Source organism: Tamandua tetradactyla, chromosome 6, assembly GCF_023851605.1.
Source record: "Tamandua tetradactyla isolate mTamTet1 chromosome 6, mTamTet1.pri, whole genome shotgun sequence".
Lineage (NCBI taxonomy): Eukaryota > Metazoa > Chordata > Mammalia > Pilosa > Myrmecophagidae > Tamandua > Tamandua tetradactyla.
The window spans coordinates 49,388,727-49,404,699 of NC_135332.1; the positions used below are offsets into that span (position 1 = coordinate 49,388,727).

At 57.5% G+C, this 15,973-nt stretch overlaps 1 protein-coding gene across 5 annotated transcripts; it reads right to left on the minus strand.

Annotated features, from left to right (window-relative positions):
- Window positions 1-649: 649 nt before the first annotated feature.
- On the minus strand, window positions 650-15,400 carry LGALS9 (galectin 9). Of its 5 annotated transcripts, none has more exons than XM_077165242.1 (11): window positions 15,132-15,399; window positions 10,966-11,057; window positions 8,544-8,745; window positions 7,624-7,734; window positions 6,565-6,660; window positions 5,015-5,050; window positions 4,369-4,419; window positions 3,829-3,870; window positions 3,268-3,356; window positions 2,927-3,089; window positions 650-1,453 (listed from the first exon to the last, which is right to left on the minus strand). In XM_077165242.1, the coding sequence occupies exons 1-11, from the start codon at window positions 15,168-15,170 to the stop codon at window positions 1,307-1,309; spliced, it is 1,068 nt and encodes a 355-aa protein (XP_077021357.1). In that variant the 5' UTR covers window positions 15,171-15,399; the 3' UTR covers window positions 650-1,306. The 5 variants fall into 5 exon arrangements, with proteins under 5 accessions (XP_077021357.1, XP_077021356.1, XP_077021359.1 ...); XM_077165241.1 differs by having other exon boundaries at window positions 3,829-3,873; window positions 15,132-15,398; XM_077165244.1 differs by lacking the exon at window positions 6,565-6,660 and having other exon boundaries at window positions 15,132-15,395.
- Window positions 15,401-15,973: the final 573 nt, after the last annotated feature.

Sequence of the window (15,973 nt, forward strand, 5' to 3'; positions counted from 1 at the left end):
TGGGGTCGGCCTGAGACTCGGCATTGCCAACAAGCTCCCAAGCGCCTCCAGTGCGGCTGGTCTGAGGTCTACACTCCGGACTGCACTCTGGGTCCTCGAGGGGCTGGATTCTTGATGGGGCGAGCAGATTGTGTTGGCATCATGTGGGCGCAGAGCCGGGACCCCCCGCACCAGCTCAGTGGCCGGCAGAACCCCACACTGGGGCCCGCTGCCCCCACGCATGCCCTAACCCCTAGTGGCCGGGAGACGTGGCGCAGAGGCACACCACCGGGCCTCTTTCCCAGGCCGCGGCCCCTGCCCCCGCGCCCTGCCCCTTCCCACTTGGACACAGGACACTGACGGGCCCCCTGGCTCCATCCCAGCGCTTGGCCGTCTCAGAGGCCTGTGGCTGCTTCCCGGGTCCGCTGTGGTGACCAGGCTTCCTTGTGCCAGGGACTCTTGCCAGAAGGCCTGAGCCCCACTTGTTTGGCGGGTTTGTGAGGGACCCACCGGGCGCCGCTGCGGCTGTCAGGACCCCACCTGCCCTAAGCAACCCCAGAATCCCCCTCCTATGCCCCCGACCAGGGCCTTCCCGATTCTAGAGACTCCGAGATGCCTCCTAGCACATTGGATTAGCCCCGGTCGTTCCAAGCATCTGTCCTGACAGGCATTTTCATGTTTAAAATTTCTTTATTTCAAGGATGCTGGGAAGGACCTTTCTCCTGCTGAGAAAGGTCAGGGCAGGTGAGTGAGGCCAGGCGATGTCATTGGGGAGCCATCCGGCACGGGGAGGGGGTTGACGCCGAGGGAGGGAGAAAGGGTAAAGGCTGGAGGAAGAGAGGGGCTGAGGAGACATCTCCTCCCCACAGTGGCCAGCTGGTGGCTTGGGAACCGCGTGGAGGCGATGGGAGGACTGGAATGTGGTTGAAGAAGGATGAGGCGGAGGCCTGGCCTGGGAGTCTGGGAAGGTCCGGGAGCCTCCCTCTCTGCCGACAGGACCGAACGCAAGGCCTCAGCCTGCACAGAGCCCCTCTGCCCCCCACCATGCCCCTCTGCTCGGGGGGGCGGGGATGGGATTCGGGCAGCTGGAGTTCAGGGTGCCGTCTGGGCTGAGGAAGGCAGTCCCTGCCAGCTGCCTTGTCCCTCCAGGCTGGCTGCAGCTAAGAACAGGGCCAGGCAAGGACACGGGCCCTCCAGGAAAGCTCCGGGGCACAGGCAGGGTGGGGAAGGGCTGCGGCAGGGGCTGGGCGGGGCGGTGGAGGTGAGGGATGAAGAGATCCGGACAGCGTCACGCCCCAGCCCTCGTGCCCAGAGCCAGGGGTCCGGCCTACGTCTGCACGTGACTCAGCTGGATGTCTCCGGCCACCTCCAGGGTGGTGATGGCGCACAGGTTCTTCAGGCGGTGGCAGTATTCAAACAGGTGCTGCCCGTCCACGGCCACTTTGAGGCAGTGGCCCTCACACATGATCCACACCTGGGCAGAGAGGCCAGGCCGTCTGACTGCTCTCGGGAAGCCCAGCCGCGTCCTCAAACCCAAATGCAGGCTGTTGTCTCCCTCCTTCCTTTTTCAGACGTTAATTAAGGGCCATGCCTTAATTATTTGCTGTTCACTGCTGTTCCCTCAGCTTAGGATGCCCTTCCCTTCGTGGCCCTGCTCCAGCCCAGCTGCCCATGTGGATAGCAGCTAACCCTCCTTCCAGATGAAACCCCTCCACCTAACCCTTCCCTGCCTTTCCCCACCCCCTGACCCACCTGGTCGGAGCCTGGCGCCCTCTGGCTCGCGTCCCTAGTACTCAGCACACAGGGGTGGGACCAGACCCCCCGCAGCAGTAACCTCCTAACTTGTCTCCTCTATCCCATACATTCTCTACCAGGCAATCGGAGCAAATCTGTTAAGCTGTCATCATCCCCATGGCAAGAGCTAACAGGACTACCATGCTCACTAAATGCCGGCACCATCTTAAACATGCTACAGATAGTATCTCATTTAATTCTTGCAGCATCATGAGAGAAATATGAGCCCCATTTTGCAGATGAGGAAACTGAGGCAGGCAGCGGGTAAACCCCTTTCCCAGGGTCACACAGCTCTCTGCAGCGTGTATTGCTCCCCCTGAGAGCTTTCCACTGTACTAAAATCCAAGCTCTTTGCCATAAGGCCTGACAGCTGTCATTTTCTACGCAGGTGGCAGAGTGTAGTCACTTGGGACACACTGTAAAAATACAGCCCCCAGACTCGCTCCCCCCACCCCCACCACATTGTTCTGGGGCAGGGCCCACGCATTGATTTTTTTTAACGTCTAGGCGGTGTTGAGGTCTCTGCGCCCTGGGCCTGGCGCCTCTCTCTCCCGCGCCCTCGAGGCATGCTGGCCATGCCCACATGCCTCTGCGCCCTCTGCAGGAACGCGTTCCCCTCGCTTCCTGGCAGGTCCTCCTTCTCCTGTCACTCAGGGCTCTGTGGAGACCTCCTCCTTGAGCTCAGCCACTGCCCCAGGCTCACGTGTCCCGTTGCTCGGTTCGGCTTCCCGCAGAGCACCTGACTTTACCTGCAATGACCCTGTTCATTCTTCTTCCTCCCTCACCTAAATTGTAAACTCCAGGGAAGCCGGCCCTTTGCCTACTGTGTGGCTATATCCCCAGCCCCTGGAGATCCCCCTGCACAGAGTGGGCCCCAAAAATGATGAATGAGTGGATGAGTGGGTAAATGACTGACACCTCGATCTTTGTTTTGATCTGGCACTTACTGGGCTGTGACTTGTGCCTGTGAGTTTGTTTCCTCTCTGTAAGAGGTGATGCCGACACCTACCTCATGTGGGACAGTAATAATCAAATCATAAGAATGAGAACATGTTGACCATTTTCTCTCTCCCCAGCGCTCACCCCAGAGGCATTGCCTGTCCCCGTCGCCCTCCCCTCCCGGCCTCCCTGAGCTCCAGGCTGCAGCACTTACAGTGAAGCTCTGGCCCCGGGTGAAGGGCATTACCCGGGGCAGGCTGCGCTCCTCGGCCCCCCAAGAGTTGTTGATCTGGGTGTTGCGGACGACAGCATTCTCATTGAAACGGGGGTTCAGGTGGAAGGCGATGTCGTTCCCGGAGCACAGGTTGATGTGGAACCTGAGGGAGGGCAGCTCAGGTGGATTGGTCCCTTTTCCAACCAAGGTCTAATCTCTGATCCCTGCTTTTCTTCCCCAGGCCGTATGGAGCCAGGGGGATGGCCAGATTGACCTGGCGGCGGGGGGGTGTTGGGGGGGGGTGTTCTCTCCTCCCCTAGAGCCCTGGTGCCCCTGCTTACCTCTGTGCACCAGGCAGGACAGTGCCTGACACGAGGATGGTCTTGGATGGGTACAGCCCCCCAGGGATGCTGGTGACGAAAGGCAGCGGCTGTGGGAGGAGAGGGTCAGACCAGCCGGCGGCAGCCTGTTGCTGCAGGAAGGGAACTCTGTACCCACTTCTGTGAGCCTAGACTGTCCGCTGAGTGTGGCCTCAGTGCCTGTGGGGACCGCACCCTACAGAAGGCGCCCCATGCGGGCTGCACCTGGTTAGATAATTGCCGAAGGAAAACTTTCCAGCGTCCCTCAAATTAGTGGGCTTAGACTATCACGAGAAAACTTTGGTCAGACCAAAAGGATATCTGGGCTGAAAAGGGAAGACCATATAGTTTGCATCGAAGGGACAATTTTAAAGTGGAAAGCTCCTTTCAGTAGTCTTCTGATCCACATGGATGGTTTGAAGACTTTTCAGCTTGCTAAGGAACTGCTTTTCACTGTGCAAAGCTGTCACCCCCAAGGCGGCCTGCACTCCCACCCCACCCAACACAGACAAAACCCCCAGCTCCTTCTGAGAAACTACTTACATAGAATAGGTTGGGGTACATCCTAGGGGGGATTGCAGGATTCTGCTGAAAAGAGACCAGGAAATTCAGTGTGAGCAGACACACACACAGGGGCCCCCCATTCTAAAGGGGACTCATCAACGTGAGGACAAGGTCGCAAAGCTGGGTCTTAGGAGTCTCCTATCTGCCTCCTCATGCCGGTCTTTGTGGACCTTTGCTCCCAGACCCACCGCGGCCGCCTGCCCTTCAACCCCTGCACAAGGGGCCTGCAGACCCCAGGCACCCAGCCCAGTTTGCACAGGCAGGAGGAAGATAAAAACTTGAGCTTGTCATCAGCAGTACCATCCCAGGGGCCTCGCTCAGAAACAGAAGGACCAGTTTTCCTACCCAGAATCTTTGCTGCTCCAGGGAGTTTGGCCCCATATCTCCTGAGCAGTGAGCCGAACCCCAAATACCCCCACCTCCCTTGCTTTCTTCCCGACTCCAGGACTCCGGAAAATTCAGTCCTTGGTGGAGGGAGAAGCTATGGGACTACGAGCTGAGCAGGATTTTCCAACTTACAGGGAACATCTCTCCGAGAGCGCTCTGCATGGACTGGATAAGGGTTTGAGTCTGGAAGTAAGGAAACACGGGTCTTAACAAGCACTCACAGCGTGAAGAACCACCAGCTGCCACCAGAGGGCGCCACTGAACAGGCTCCCTGAGGGCAACCAACCCAATTCCCTGCCTGCACTCTCAAAATGTGTCTTCTCTTAAGGGATGGAATAAGGCCACAAGATTATTAGAACTCCTGGAGAAGAAATATGACTTTGCTGTGACCTCTGGACCATCTTTCTTCTCAGGGAAATTTCTCTCGGGTAGCCTCACTTTGCAGGAAAAAGTAAATGAACTTGGGATCTTTGTGTTCTGTGTCCGCAGAAGGGCAGGGGGTTGAGCACACAAGTGGCAATTCCGGCTGCTTCCCAACTCACCAAGGGCATCACACACCCCATCCCCCACTCCTCGGCCCCTCCCCCACTCCTCAGCCCCTCCCCCACTCCCCCTGCTCTACCCACCCTCCGACTTCCCTGTCCAGGCTGGTGGCCCAGGGCGCTGGCCCTGACTGCCCCTCCCTCCCAGGGCAGAGGCCCAGTGCTTGCCCTCCCTCTTCCCATCACCCCACCGGAAAGGAAAGAAAAGGGATCCAAAGAAAGAGCAGGAGACTTACGATAGGGGCCGAGTTGGCAGGCCACCTGCTTGGAGGCTGAAAGGGATAAGAAGATAAAAACGGTGGTTAGGGCTGGCACTGCAAGGGTGAGCTGCCAGCAGAGCTCCAGGGTAGGTTCTTGTGGTAAGACGTGCCCCCCCCGGACTCTCGCTTGCCTCCTCGTGCTCCTGTACAAGCTTTCCTGAGTGTGGCCCCCAGATTCCCACCCGCCGACCTACGTCCCAGTGGCTGGGAAGCCGGGTGAGGCAGGGTCCGGGGTTGGAGGAGGGGGGAGTATTTCCATCAGCTGCCCAGAGAGAGAAGGGCCGGTCTGATGCAGACCGTGTCAGCTCCATTCGCTCCTGGAGGCAAAGCCATGGCGTCTATCGCCATATCTCACCTAGGAGATGGAAACTGGCACTCACTGAGGGCCATTTGCGTGCCAAGCTCTGGGCTCCAGTGCTTTCCCGTGAGGGATGCATTATAGCTCCTGTTTTACTGGTAAGGTTAGGCAACTTGCCCGAGTTCACCCACACAGGAAGCAATGAAACCCCAAATGGTCCCCTGTTCTGTCTGCTTGCATCCATCACACCCCAGGTCCGCCCCAGGCTAGGGCCAAAGTTGGTTCCCTGGAGCCTAACCAGGCCTGAAGTCAATGTGGCGGGAGGCAGGGGCCCTGCCTGCCCCCAGCCCCATGGTCTCCTTCCTGTCGCCCCCCCAGCATACCCACCCTGCCTGTGCAAACCCCATCCCACGGTCACGCATCGAGTCTCCACTGCACGCCAGGCCCTGCGCGAAGTGCCGGGGACACACAGTGAACCAGGCACAATCCCAGCCGTCAAGAGGCTCACAGGGATGGGGACAGACACACAAGCAGAGTTACAATGCAGCATGGTGACCAGCAGAACACAGAGACGTGCAAAATCCATGGGGACACAGAGGGGACAGTCAGCACTCTTTCAACAGGAGAAAACTCCCCAGAGGAGCCACATTTAAGCCAAGCGTTGAAGGGTGATTAGGGGTTGGGGATGTGAGGAAGGCAAAGGGTGATTTTGGTAGGGACAGCACGTGTGAAAGTGTGGTGGCCCTGGGGCCCCGTGTGGGCGGAGGAGGTGTGTGAGCCTCCAGGGGTGAGGGATGAGGTTGCGAGGGGTTTGGGGCGAGGCTGGGTTGGATTCTGTATGTCCTGCTGGGGAGTTGGGGTTTCACTGAATGGGACTGGCAGCCTTCAAGATTTTCACGCAGGTGGGCTAAGTGATCAGCTTTGCTTATGGGAGGGTCACTGAGGCAAGTGGGCACATGTTGGGGACTGGGGACTAGGCTGTGGCCACGTGGCCAAGAGAGTAGCTTCAGGGAGGGGGAGATGTCAGCACACTGGAGGGATGTTGAGGAGGGAGAGGGAGGACTCACGGGGGCCTCCCAGGCCCCGGGCTCTGGGCGCCTGGCAGGTGGAGACAGGGTGCCCACGGGTGGGCGGGGGGTGGGGGCCTGCAGTCCTGGCTGGCGGGAGCCACCCTCGGCCCTTCCCCCACTGACTGCTCAGCGCCCCAGAGCCTCCGTGTGTCACTCACTTTCGGTTTGCGCGCCCTGGGCTTGGGTGGGAGATGGGCGAGAGGAGGGGCTTGCACCGTGGAGAAGGCAGGCTGGACACGGGCTGCACGACTGTTCTGTTAAAAGCACCACAGAGCGAACAGAAATGTTAATAGAGCCAAGAAAGAGTGGAGCCGAGTGGCTGGGGCAGAGGGAGAAAGCGGGGTGGGAGTGGGGGCTGCGGGGAGGAGGGGGGCCTCATCGCAGCCTGATCCACCGTCTCCGCCCACAGGTTGGCAGTCCCTCTCCCTCCTTCTCCCGTCCTTCTTTGTCCCTGTCCTTCTCCCTCTCTCTCCCATCATCCCTCCATCCCCGGAGAGAGGGGGACCACGGGGTATGGGAGGATGAAGGACGCTGAGAGAGGAGGGCCGCGGGAAGACACGGCTGTGTGCAGGGGCCCCCGTGCACCTTCCTCATTTCAGGGTGCACTCGAAGGCGGTGGCCCACCCAGCTTCCTGGTGCCCCGCAGGACCGTGGGCCTGGCACACCCTGCTATTTCCATTTCCACAAAAAGTCAGAAACCCAGACTCTTGTGATACCTCCAGACCTTTTAGGTGTTAGCAAGTCATTCAAAAAATTAAAAACACAGAGAGATACATCATCTCACTGAACCCGCACAGCACCCCATGGGTTGGGGGGCGATGATTATGCTCATTCTACAGGTGCAGTGAAGTCACCCATCTAAGGTGGCACGGCGGAGGAGAGCGGCAGACCTGGGAATTTGAACTGGATTCAGTCTTAGTCCCAAACCTGGGCTCTTTCCGGAATCAGGCTGCCTGCTAAGCAGGGTGAAAACAGAGAGCAACAGAGAAGAGTGGCTGAGGCATCTGGGAGACTGAGGCAGAGAGGATGACATAAGATGGGGATCACGATGACCGAGAAGATGGCAGGCCCCAGGGTGGGGACCGGAGGGTGTCCCCAAAGTCATCTGGGTAGGAGATTGGCTGGCAGCTGTAGGGCCACCCCCAGGGCCTGGCGCAGCTCGACTGTACCCTGCACCCCACCCAGCCCCTGGGACAAGTGGCGGTGGACGGTCTGACCTGGAACTTGATGTAGTACAGCTGCACGGCACCGGTGACAGAAATGGTGTCCACATATTGAAAGGGCACGCGGTGTGAGTACTGCACAAAGGGGCTGCCGTTCACCATCACCTGCCAGAAAAGCATGCATTCCAGGAAAGGAATCCCAGGCCAGCGCAGGAGTCACTCCTGCCCACCTCCCACCACCATGAGCCCGTTTCTAGGAATGCCAACCGGTGTCTGGTTTTGCGCCCCATCCCTGATAGGCCAGGGCAGGCGGCCGCCAGCGCCACGCGACTTAAGAAACAGTAGTACGTCCAAACCTGATCTCTACTTGACCCTAACTTGTTTCTGTTTGTTTATTGCAGTAAGCTGTCTTCCTAACCCCCACTCGCCTGAAGACATTATTTAAACATGCATCCACCAGTAAGAAGGTTGATTAGGGAGCAGAGGGGCGGGAACCTTGGATTTCACACGTTCGCACAGACGAGCACAAACACAAACAGCTCACCCCCACCTCCTCCCTGAGCCCAGAGCCCCTACTCGACTCATAAAATAAGTTGCAATGGCTCATAAAACTCTAGAACCTGGATAAAGGCTGGTACTAGATTGCAGAAAAACAGATGTTTCCAGGGACCTGGAGCAAAGAGGGGCTGCCCTGGACGAGTGGAATTAATTCGGACTTTAGAGACATACAAGCCCCCAAAGCAAACACAGTAACTTTGTAACTTCTCTAGTTCTCATTTTCTGAGCAGCTATAGATGCCCCAAAGATGCAGGTACATCTTTTCCTTTTCCGCCCGTACAAGGAAAAGGCCATGTTATTTGTGTGATGACTTTGCTGGGGTCTGGTCTCAGCGAACGTGTTCATGGAAAGGCCAGAGGGCGCTGGGAGGATGGGGAACTCGCGGCTTTCGGGGAGAGGGTGGGAGTTCTGCTCACCTTGAAAGCCGAGTTCTGCACCAGGAAATGGAGCTGAAAGGGTTTCCCCATCTGGAAGGGCATTTGCATCTTCCTCTCCTCAGGCCCCCACCATCCTCTCTGCTTCGTGTTGCAGACCACGTACCCGCCCTCTTCAAAGCGGGGGTTGAAGTGGAAGGCGATGTCATTTTCGCTGAAGCCAGACTGAAAGTTCACAATGAACCTAGGCCAAGGGAGAGCAAACAGGCTTCTGGAGCATGGCTTACCGCCACCTGGGCCAGAGCCCTGCTGCAACGCCTTCCAGCTTACGTCTGGGGACTCTCAAGCCCTGTGGCAGAGGTTAATCTGTCGGCATCCTTTCCGTTCACCTCATTAGGACTTGCTGTGTTTTTCTGCGGTGACTGCCTTTTGCCCTTACGGCATTATTTTATACAATTCAGTTGAAAATGGGTGAATAGAAGCGTTGACGCTCTTGTGAACGGGCAACAAGAGGCACAGCTCTTGGGGGCTAATGACAAATTTGTATCAAAGATGAAAGTCATTAAACGTGCCTAAAATTTGGGGGATAAAAGAGAACAAAATGAAAAGAATATGTGAAGTACGTGGGAATGTACTTGCAGAGATGGTCTTAAAAGGTGAGGTGTAGAATGAATAAGCCGCCCTCCGGGCAGGGACACGTGTGAAGTGTGCGTCTGTCCCACGTGGGGCGCTGCTGTGCACGTGGGGGCTCCGACTCCAGCCCCAGCTGGGCCCTGCCTGTCATCTTAGGGGACCCCGAGACCACACCCCCGCCGTCAGCACACCGGAGAGGGGTGACTCCTCCTGGATATAGGAGACAGTGGCCAGGAGGCCGGGCACAGGCACAGGCCTCAAAACCTCCTGAGGCCCAAAGGTGAGGAATTCAAACAAAGAAGCCTGGCTCGCGAAAGGGACACAGGAAAGTTTGTTCTGCCTTTTCCCAGGACATCCCGCTCATGTCCTAAAGCCAGGCCCGAGCCTGGGGCTCTCCGTCCACTCCAGCCGCTCTGCCCTGGGCACAGGTGTGATGTGTGGCCTGCTTCTCGGGGGGTCACTCTGGTCCCCCCAACCCGGGCCCAGTGCATTTGGAGGGGGCCTCTCTTTCATGATTTATGTGTCCCCCATCAATGCTAGCACTGCACCAAGCCCCGAGAAGGAAGTACTCCATTAAATTCCTGCTTGATTTCTTGGGAATGGGGGAGTGGGGGAAAGAAGGGGGCAGTTCTGGGCCATTTTGGCCACCAGACCGCTGGTGCTGCCCTCACTGCCGGGCGGTGGCCGCAAGGCCTGGGAAAGTGCTGTGGCCGAGCCGCGGCCAGAAACTCCCTCTGGAAATGCTAAAAGGAAAGGAGGCTCCAAGCGGCAAAATCTAAGGCCATACTCCTCTTAAAATGGAGAACATTGAAACCTTTCATTTCCTTAGTCCTATGAAACTTCCTGCCCCAGAGAAAGGAGAGAGCAAAAGGCACCAAAGAAAGAGGGGCTACCTGAGGTGGGGCCCTTTGTGCTTGATGGGGAGGGAGTAAAAGTCCTGGCGCTGAAGGAGAGACAAGTAGAGGGAGAGAGAACGAGGCAGTGTTCAGAGGTGATGCCTCCCTTTCCCTCCCTTGGGGTTCAGCCTGGGCTGGGGGTGGGATGGGAAGGGTTAGGGACCCTTAGGTGCCCCACTTCCCGAGGAGTCCCCTGGGGGCCCTGCAGGCATGTGGAGAAGCCCATGGTCAGCGCGGCCCGGTTCGCCCTGGCAGGGGAGAGGGGGTGGCGGTAGGAGGGTGAGTCTAGAATCGAGGCTGGAGCACTGGGCTGCGAGCTGGAGCCAAGGGGACAGGCAGGTTCCCATGCCCGGGTTAGTGGAGCTTCCGAGAAGGGCCTGAGCGGGCAGCGTGGACCTCAGGCCCCCAGCCGATGTCAGCCCGCGGGTCCGCCTTGGCCGCTGAGAGGACGTGAAAGCTCCTTGGGAAGGAGGCGCAGCTGGGAAACAGCGCCGATGAGACATTTGTATTTTGAATCGGCTCAGTATTTTCTCAGAAAACACTTTGGAGCCAAAAGACACCAGATCCCTTTTGGTGGCAACTTCAAATATTTACGCAGCAGCAGGGGGAGGGTTCCGGGGCAGAGGAGGGCAGGTATGGGGAAAGGAAGGAGTTCTATTTTTGCAACTGTGGGTCACAGTGGGTGAAGTTCAACACCCTTACGTCATCAGGCACCTCTGGGCCGGCCTCCCCTCCGAGACCGGGTGCCCCCTGTTAACTCTGGAGTCGTGGGCCCCTGGCTGCGCTGGCACCCACAGGGAGAGGCCTGAGGGGCTGGGGGGCCAGACCTGCCCGTCAGCCTCCCATGAGCCACCTGACATCGCTGCCTGGACCTGAGCTGGCAGGAAGGAGGTTTGCCAAGGGACAGACGGGACAGAAGCACCAGTCCTGGGTACCTGGTTCCACTGGAGTAGAGAACGGTGCCACTGATGTAGATCTGAAGTCCATCCTGGAGACCCCCTTGGATAACCCCGGAGAAGGGGACAGCCTGCAGGGAGGGAGAAGGTGGAGTCCAGTCCGTCAGTCTGAGCTGTCCGCCCTCCTTCGGCCCTGGCTTGTGGCAGCCTGTGGGCGGCAGTGCCCAGCTGGGACCTGGGGAGCGGCTGGGAGCGGCCCGGGCGAGTCTCGGCCTGGAGGCTGGTCGCCGAGGAGGCAGGTGCTAACCGAGCCGATGGCGCACACGTTCGGGGTTTGTGACGGCAGACGGTGGGCGCCGACAGGCTGTGGCGGTGGCCGACCCCTCTGCAGGGGTGAGGGGAAGTGGCATGCCCGCAGGCCTGCCGTGGAAGGACCCAGGGTAGACATGGGGGCTGCTGGACCTCTGGCCAAGCTCCCAGCAAAGGGGACCCAGGAGCCCCCTAAGGGATCAGAGGGGCCTGCAGACCTGTTCTGGAGGGTAAACCTGCTCGCCTGCGAAAAGGCAGCACGAAAAAGGCATTTCTCCCGCACAGAACGAGGGGGACCAGGACCCTGGCCCTCCCAGCCCGTCTTCCTGGACACCGTCTGCAGCCTCGGGGAAGCCCCCCTCCCCTCCTGCTCCTGGGCTCCCCGTTCCTTCCCTCAGGCCCTCTGAGACCCCCATAGCCCCACTGTCGCTCCACTGGGCCTGGGTCCCACGGACAACCACTTAATCAAATTCGCGTCCCCGGGCCTCTTTCAAGGAGCGGCGGGCTGTGACAGGGCGCGCGTCTGCTCGGGACCCAGGCACACCCCAGGTTTGAATCTTAGCTCTGCTGCTCATTTCCTGAGTGGCCTTGGGCATGTGTGACCTCTCCCTGCCTCAGTTTCCTTGACATAGGGACAAATCCCTGTGTGCACGATTGATGCTTTGGTGAGAGGATGTCTGTGGAGGAGAGTGGCACATAGTAGGTCACTTTTCTCAACCAACCCTTTAGTGTCTCTGAGCAAAATTCCCAATTTTGCTCAGACTCCCGAACCTTTCCTCTGAAATGCTTTTTATTCCATGTGGTTCTACCACTTGCATTTAAACACCATTTGCTCTCCTAGCTGATTTTCACAATTTTCTAATAGCTAATTTCTTTGCTAATAACTCCTTGAGGTCAATTCCCTACAGAACTTAAATGCCTGCAGGAGCCAGGCAGGTGAGGGCCTGTGAGTGAGACGGCCAGGTGGGAGCAGGAGGGGGTGGTATTCAGAATCACTCCCCTCATCTGAAGGACAGCGTCCACTTCAGCTGAAGTTGGCAGAGCCACCAACTTTTTTTTTTTTTTGTATGGGCAGGCACCAGGAAACGAAGAGCCACCAACTTGTAAAGAGAAGACAGACATCTAGATTTTTTTGCTTATGGATAAAATCTGTCTGGAAGGATTCACAAGAAATGGAGAAAATGTAGTAGAATGAAGAATGTCAGCCTCAAAGACATTGAGTCTTAATTCCCAGAAGCTGTGCCCCTGTTACCTGACCTGGTAAAAGGGACTTTGCAGGTGTGATTAAGTTAAGGATCTCGAGATGGGAAAATGACCCTGGATTATTCTGGTAGATCATGTAATTACAAGGGTCCTTATAAGAGGGAGTCAGAGAATCAGTCTTAGGAGATGTGACAACAGCAGCAAGGGTTGCTGGCCTAGAAGGCGCCACGACGAAGGCAGGTGACCTCTACAAGCTGGAAGAGGAAAGGAAACAGACTCTTCCTTAAAGCTTCCAGAAGAACCGCCCTGAGACACTCTGGTTTTAGGCGTCTGACCTCCAGAACTGTAAAATAATAAACTGGCATTGCTTTACTCCCCACATGTCTCCACCCATGGAATTTGGAGCTGTGAGGGGAGGAACTTGGCAAGAAACAAGAGGACCTGCTGTCATTCCAGGTGATGCAGGAGGTTGGAGCTAGGGTCCCACAGGCCTGAGCTCGCCGCCCAGTCCCCCGCACCAGCAGTTCGGGTGTGGGGAAGCCACGCGGCCTCGCTGGACCCGGCTCCATCCCTGGGAATGGCAGGACCCAGCCCCTCCCGGCGGCAGCGCTGGGAGATGCCAGGTGGAAAGCCCCAGGCTCGTGCCCGGCCTCGACAACGGCAGATGCTCGTATCACCGTGAACGCCTCATCGGCATGAATGCCCTCTCCCGGGACAGAACCCACTCTCTGCTCCTGGCCATGTCCAGAGGTTGGGGACCTTTTCCTCCCCTCTGGAAGTAAAGATAGCAGAAGTTCATCCTACAGACCCAGGGTCTCCAGCGAGCTGCGGGAGCCCGGCCCGGTGCCAGAGGCTAAAACCCAAAGGTTTAGCCTCTGGGTTTTCCCGCCCCAGAGGCAGCGCGGCCCTCCTGGTGGCCAGCCTGCTGGCTTGGTGCCGTCTCACTTACTCTCACGACAACCCTGGGCATGACCATCACCACCTTTCCAGATGAGGAAACTGAAGCACAGAAAGGCTTTGTCACTTGCCCAAGGTCACACAGACAGAGCTGGAATTAGAACCCAGAAACCAGGCTTTTAACCACCGCCCAGGCTGCCTGCCGTGGTGAAGAGCAGACGGCCCTGCCCCTGCCCGCCCGGTGAGGCCCGGAGAGAAGGGACACCCGGGGCAGACAAGGAGTGGGAGGCAAGGCCCCAAGGTAGGACCCCAAGTCGGGGCCGGGGAGGGAGGTGACTTCTCAGCAGAACTGTGGGCTGTGACTCCCCGCTAAGTCAGCATTTCAGAGGAAACAGGGCTCAAAACCCCAGAGGTCAGAGGGCACCCATGGCCCTGTGGGGGCTGAGTTGGCCTCTCTCTTGTCTGGACCTCAAGGGCCTGTTGTAACTTCCTGTTGCCCATAAGAGACATTTCCTTCTGGTTTGAAAACTACGGGTGTGTGAATCCAAGAATGTGAAAGTAAAAACCAGTCAAATAATAAAAATGCCAGCCCCTGGAAAGAGCGCTGGGATCCCTATCTGACAAGAACCCGAGGGGGTGACCTGCCCACGGTGAAGCCTCCCGACCCCGAGACCCCACCCCCACCCCATCCTCCAGCTCCGCCCACCACTCTGGCCAATGCTTTTGGGGAGACCCCCCTCCTGCAGAGCCCGGCCCAGGGCTCGGTAACCCCAGAAGCTCCTGGGCCTGGGGCTGCCACCTTCCTGCCTTCCCCAGTGCTGCTTATTCAGGGGGGTAAAGCCCCCTCTTCTGGAGTCAAATCAAACACATTCCTTTTCTGCCACTTCCTGACAGAGGCATTTGGCAAGAGGCCTCAGCCTCTCTGAGCTGCAGTTTTTCCGCATATGAAATGGGGATAAGTCTTGCAGGGTTTAAACGAGGCCCCCTGCAGCAGGGCCTCTGCTTGAGTGGCCTTTTGCAGCCCTGCAGGGAGAGTCCCAATTCCTCTCTGCTGCCTCAAGATAGCCGCTCTGCCCCTTGGCCCCACCCTTACCTTGTTAGCTGACTCACTTGTTGGGGTGCAGGCATCCCCTGAGGAGGCCCCCCACTCCCTCACTGCCTCCCAGACTCCTAATAATAGTAGATGCTTACAAAGCACCTGCAGAATGCCAGGCTCCGGTCAAGCACTCAGGACATGCTATCTCACCAAGTCCTTACCCCAACCCAGGTACGTGGGCACTGGCACTTCCCCCATTTTACAGAGTTGGAAACTGAGGCACAGAAAGGTGAAAAGTAACTTGCCTGAGGTCATTCAGTTACTAAGCGCCTAAACCAGGATTTGGACCCAGGGAGGCCATTTCCAAAGGAAGTGCTCTTAAGTATTATATGAGGTTGTGATCACCCCTCGCCCCCAGGTGCCCTGTTTGCTTCCCCTTCAGGCAAACCCATCACCCGTCTGGTTGTCACTCATACCTGCCGACCCTCCAGCACTGGGCCGGCACCGAGAGGGGACTTGGAAAGCAGGTGCCTAACGAATGTAGGAGTCGTGACAATAGCCATCCCCTGAGAGGCCCTGGCAATACAGGCAGGGAACAACAGAACTTGCACGGGGATTGCCCCCTGTGGCGTTTCTGTTCTTCTTGTGTTCGCTTTGGGATGCCAGCTCCTGCCACCCAAGAGTTGTTTCTTCAAAGACCCAGAGTTATCTCCCAGCCCAGGCCAGCCCGCAATACCCGTGCCCACAGCCTGGAACTCACCGGGCTCAGGTAGGGAGACTGGACACCGCTGAAAGCCATCTCTCCGCAGCCTCTGTGGCAACAGCTGCTTTTCACAGCAGTTAGGAAATCCTCTACACACTGGGAGGGGTTAACAGAGAAAAAGAAACCAAAGCCATCTGGTAATTAAATGGGGAGGAGCCAGGAGCAAGAGGAAGTAATCCAGAGCAAGAGAGAAAGATAGGTGCTGGGGAAAGAGTGTGGGGTGTCAAGGTGAGGGTGGGATCCAGGGAGAGGGAAGAGGGTATGCCCAACCCCAGAGGTCTTTCCTCCTCCCTCCTCCTGTGTGCCACCCTCTGCCCTCCCCCGATCCAATTATATTTGCTTCATGGAGGTTCAAAATTGTGCAACCGCATGGAAAAGGCAGCAGGTTTCCAGACGACGCTGCCCTCGGCCATGTGATGGTGCCTCCCCAGCATGCAGGTGGCAGTGTCCAGAAAGAAATGGGGCCACCAGAAAGAGCTGGTGGGCACCCTCGGATTCTCCACCACCACCCTGTGGGGGGAAGGCCTGGTTGTACCCATTTCACACACACAGAAACTGAGGGAGGCTCAGAGAGCCCAAGGGACATGCTCAAGTTTACACAGCTAATTACTGGCAGCTTAACTACAAGCGGACATTTAGGATCTCAAAAAAAAGTGTTTTCACCCAATTACAAAATGGGAAAAAGACTTGAACAGACACCTCTCAGAAGAGGAAATACAAATGGCCAAAAGACACATGAAGAGATGCTCAAGGTCCCTGGCCATTAGAGAAATGCAAATCAAAACCACAACGAGATATCATCTCACACCCACCAGAATGGCCATTATCAACAAAACAAA

Coding starts and splice junctions, on each gene's coding strand:
- LGALS9 (XM_077165241.1), bottom strand. CDS start 15,170: ATGGCTTTCAGCGGTGTCCAGTCTCCCTACCTGAGCCCG. Junction 11,058..15,131: donor AGTCTCCCTACCTGAGCCCG/GTGAGTTCCAGG, acceptor CCCTCCCTGCAG/GCTGTCCCCTTCTCCGGGGT. Junction 1,454..2,926: donor CCCGGGGCCAGAGCTTCACT/GTAAGTGCTGCA, acceptor CTCTCTGCCCAG/GTGTGGATCATGTGTGAGGG.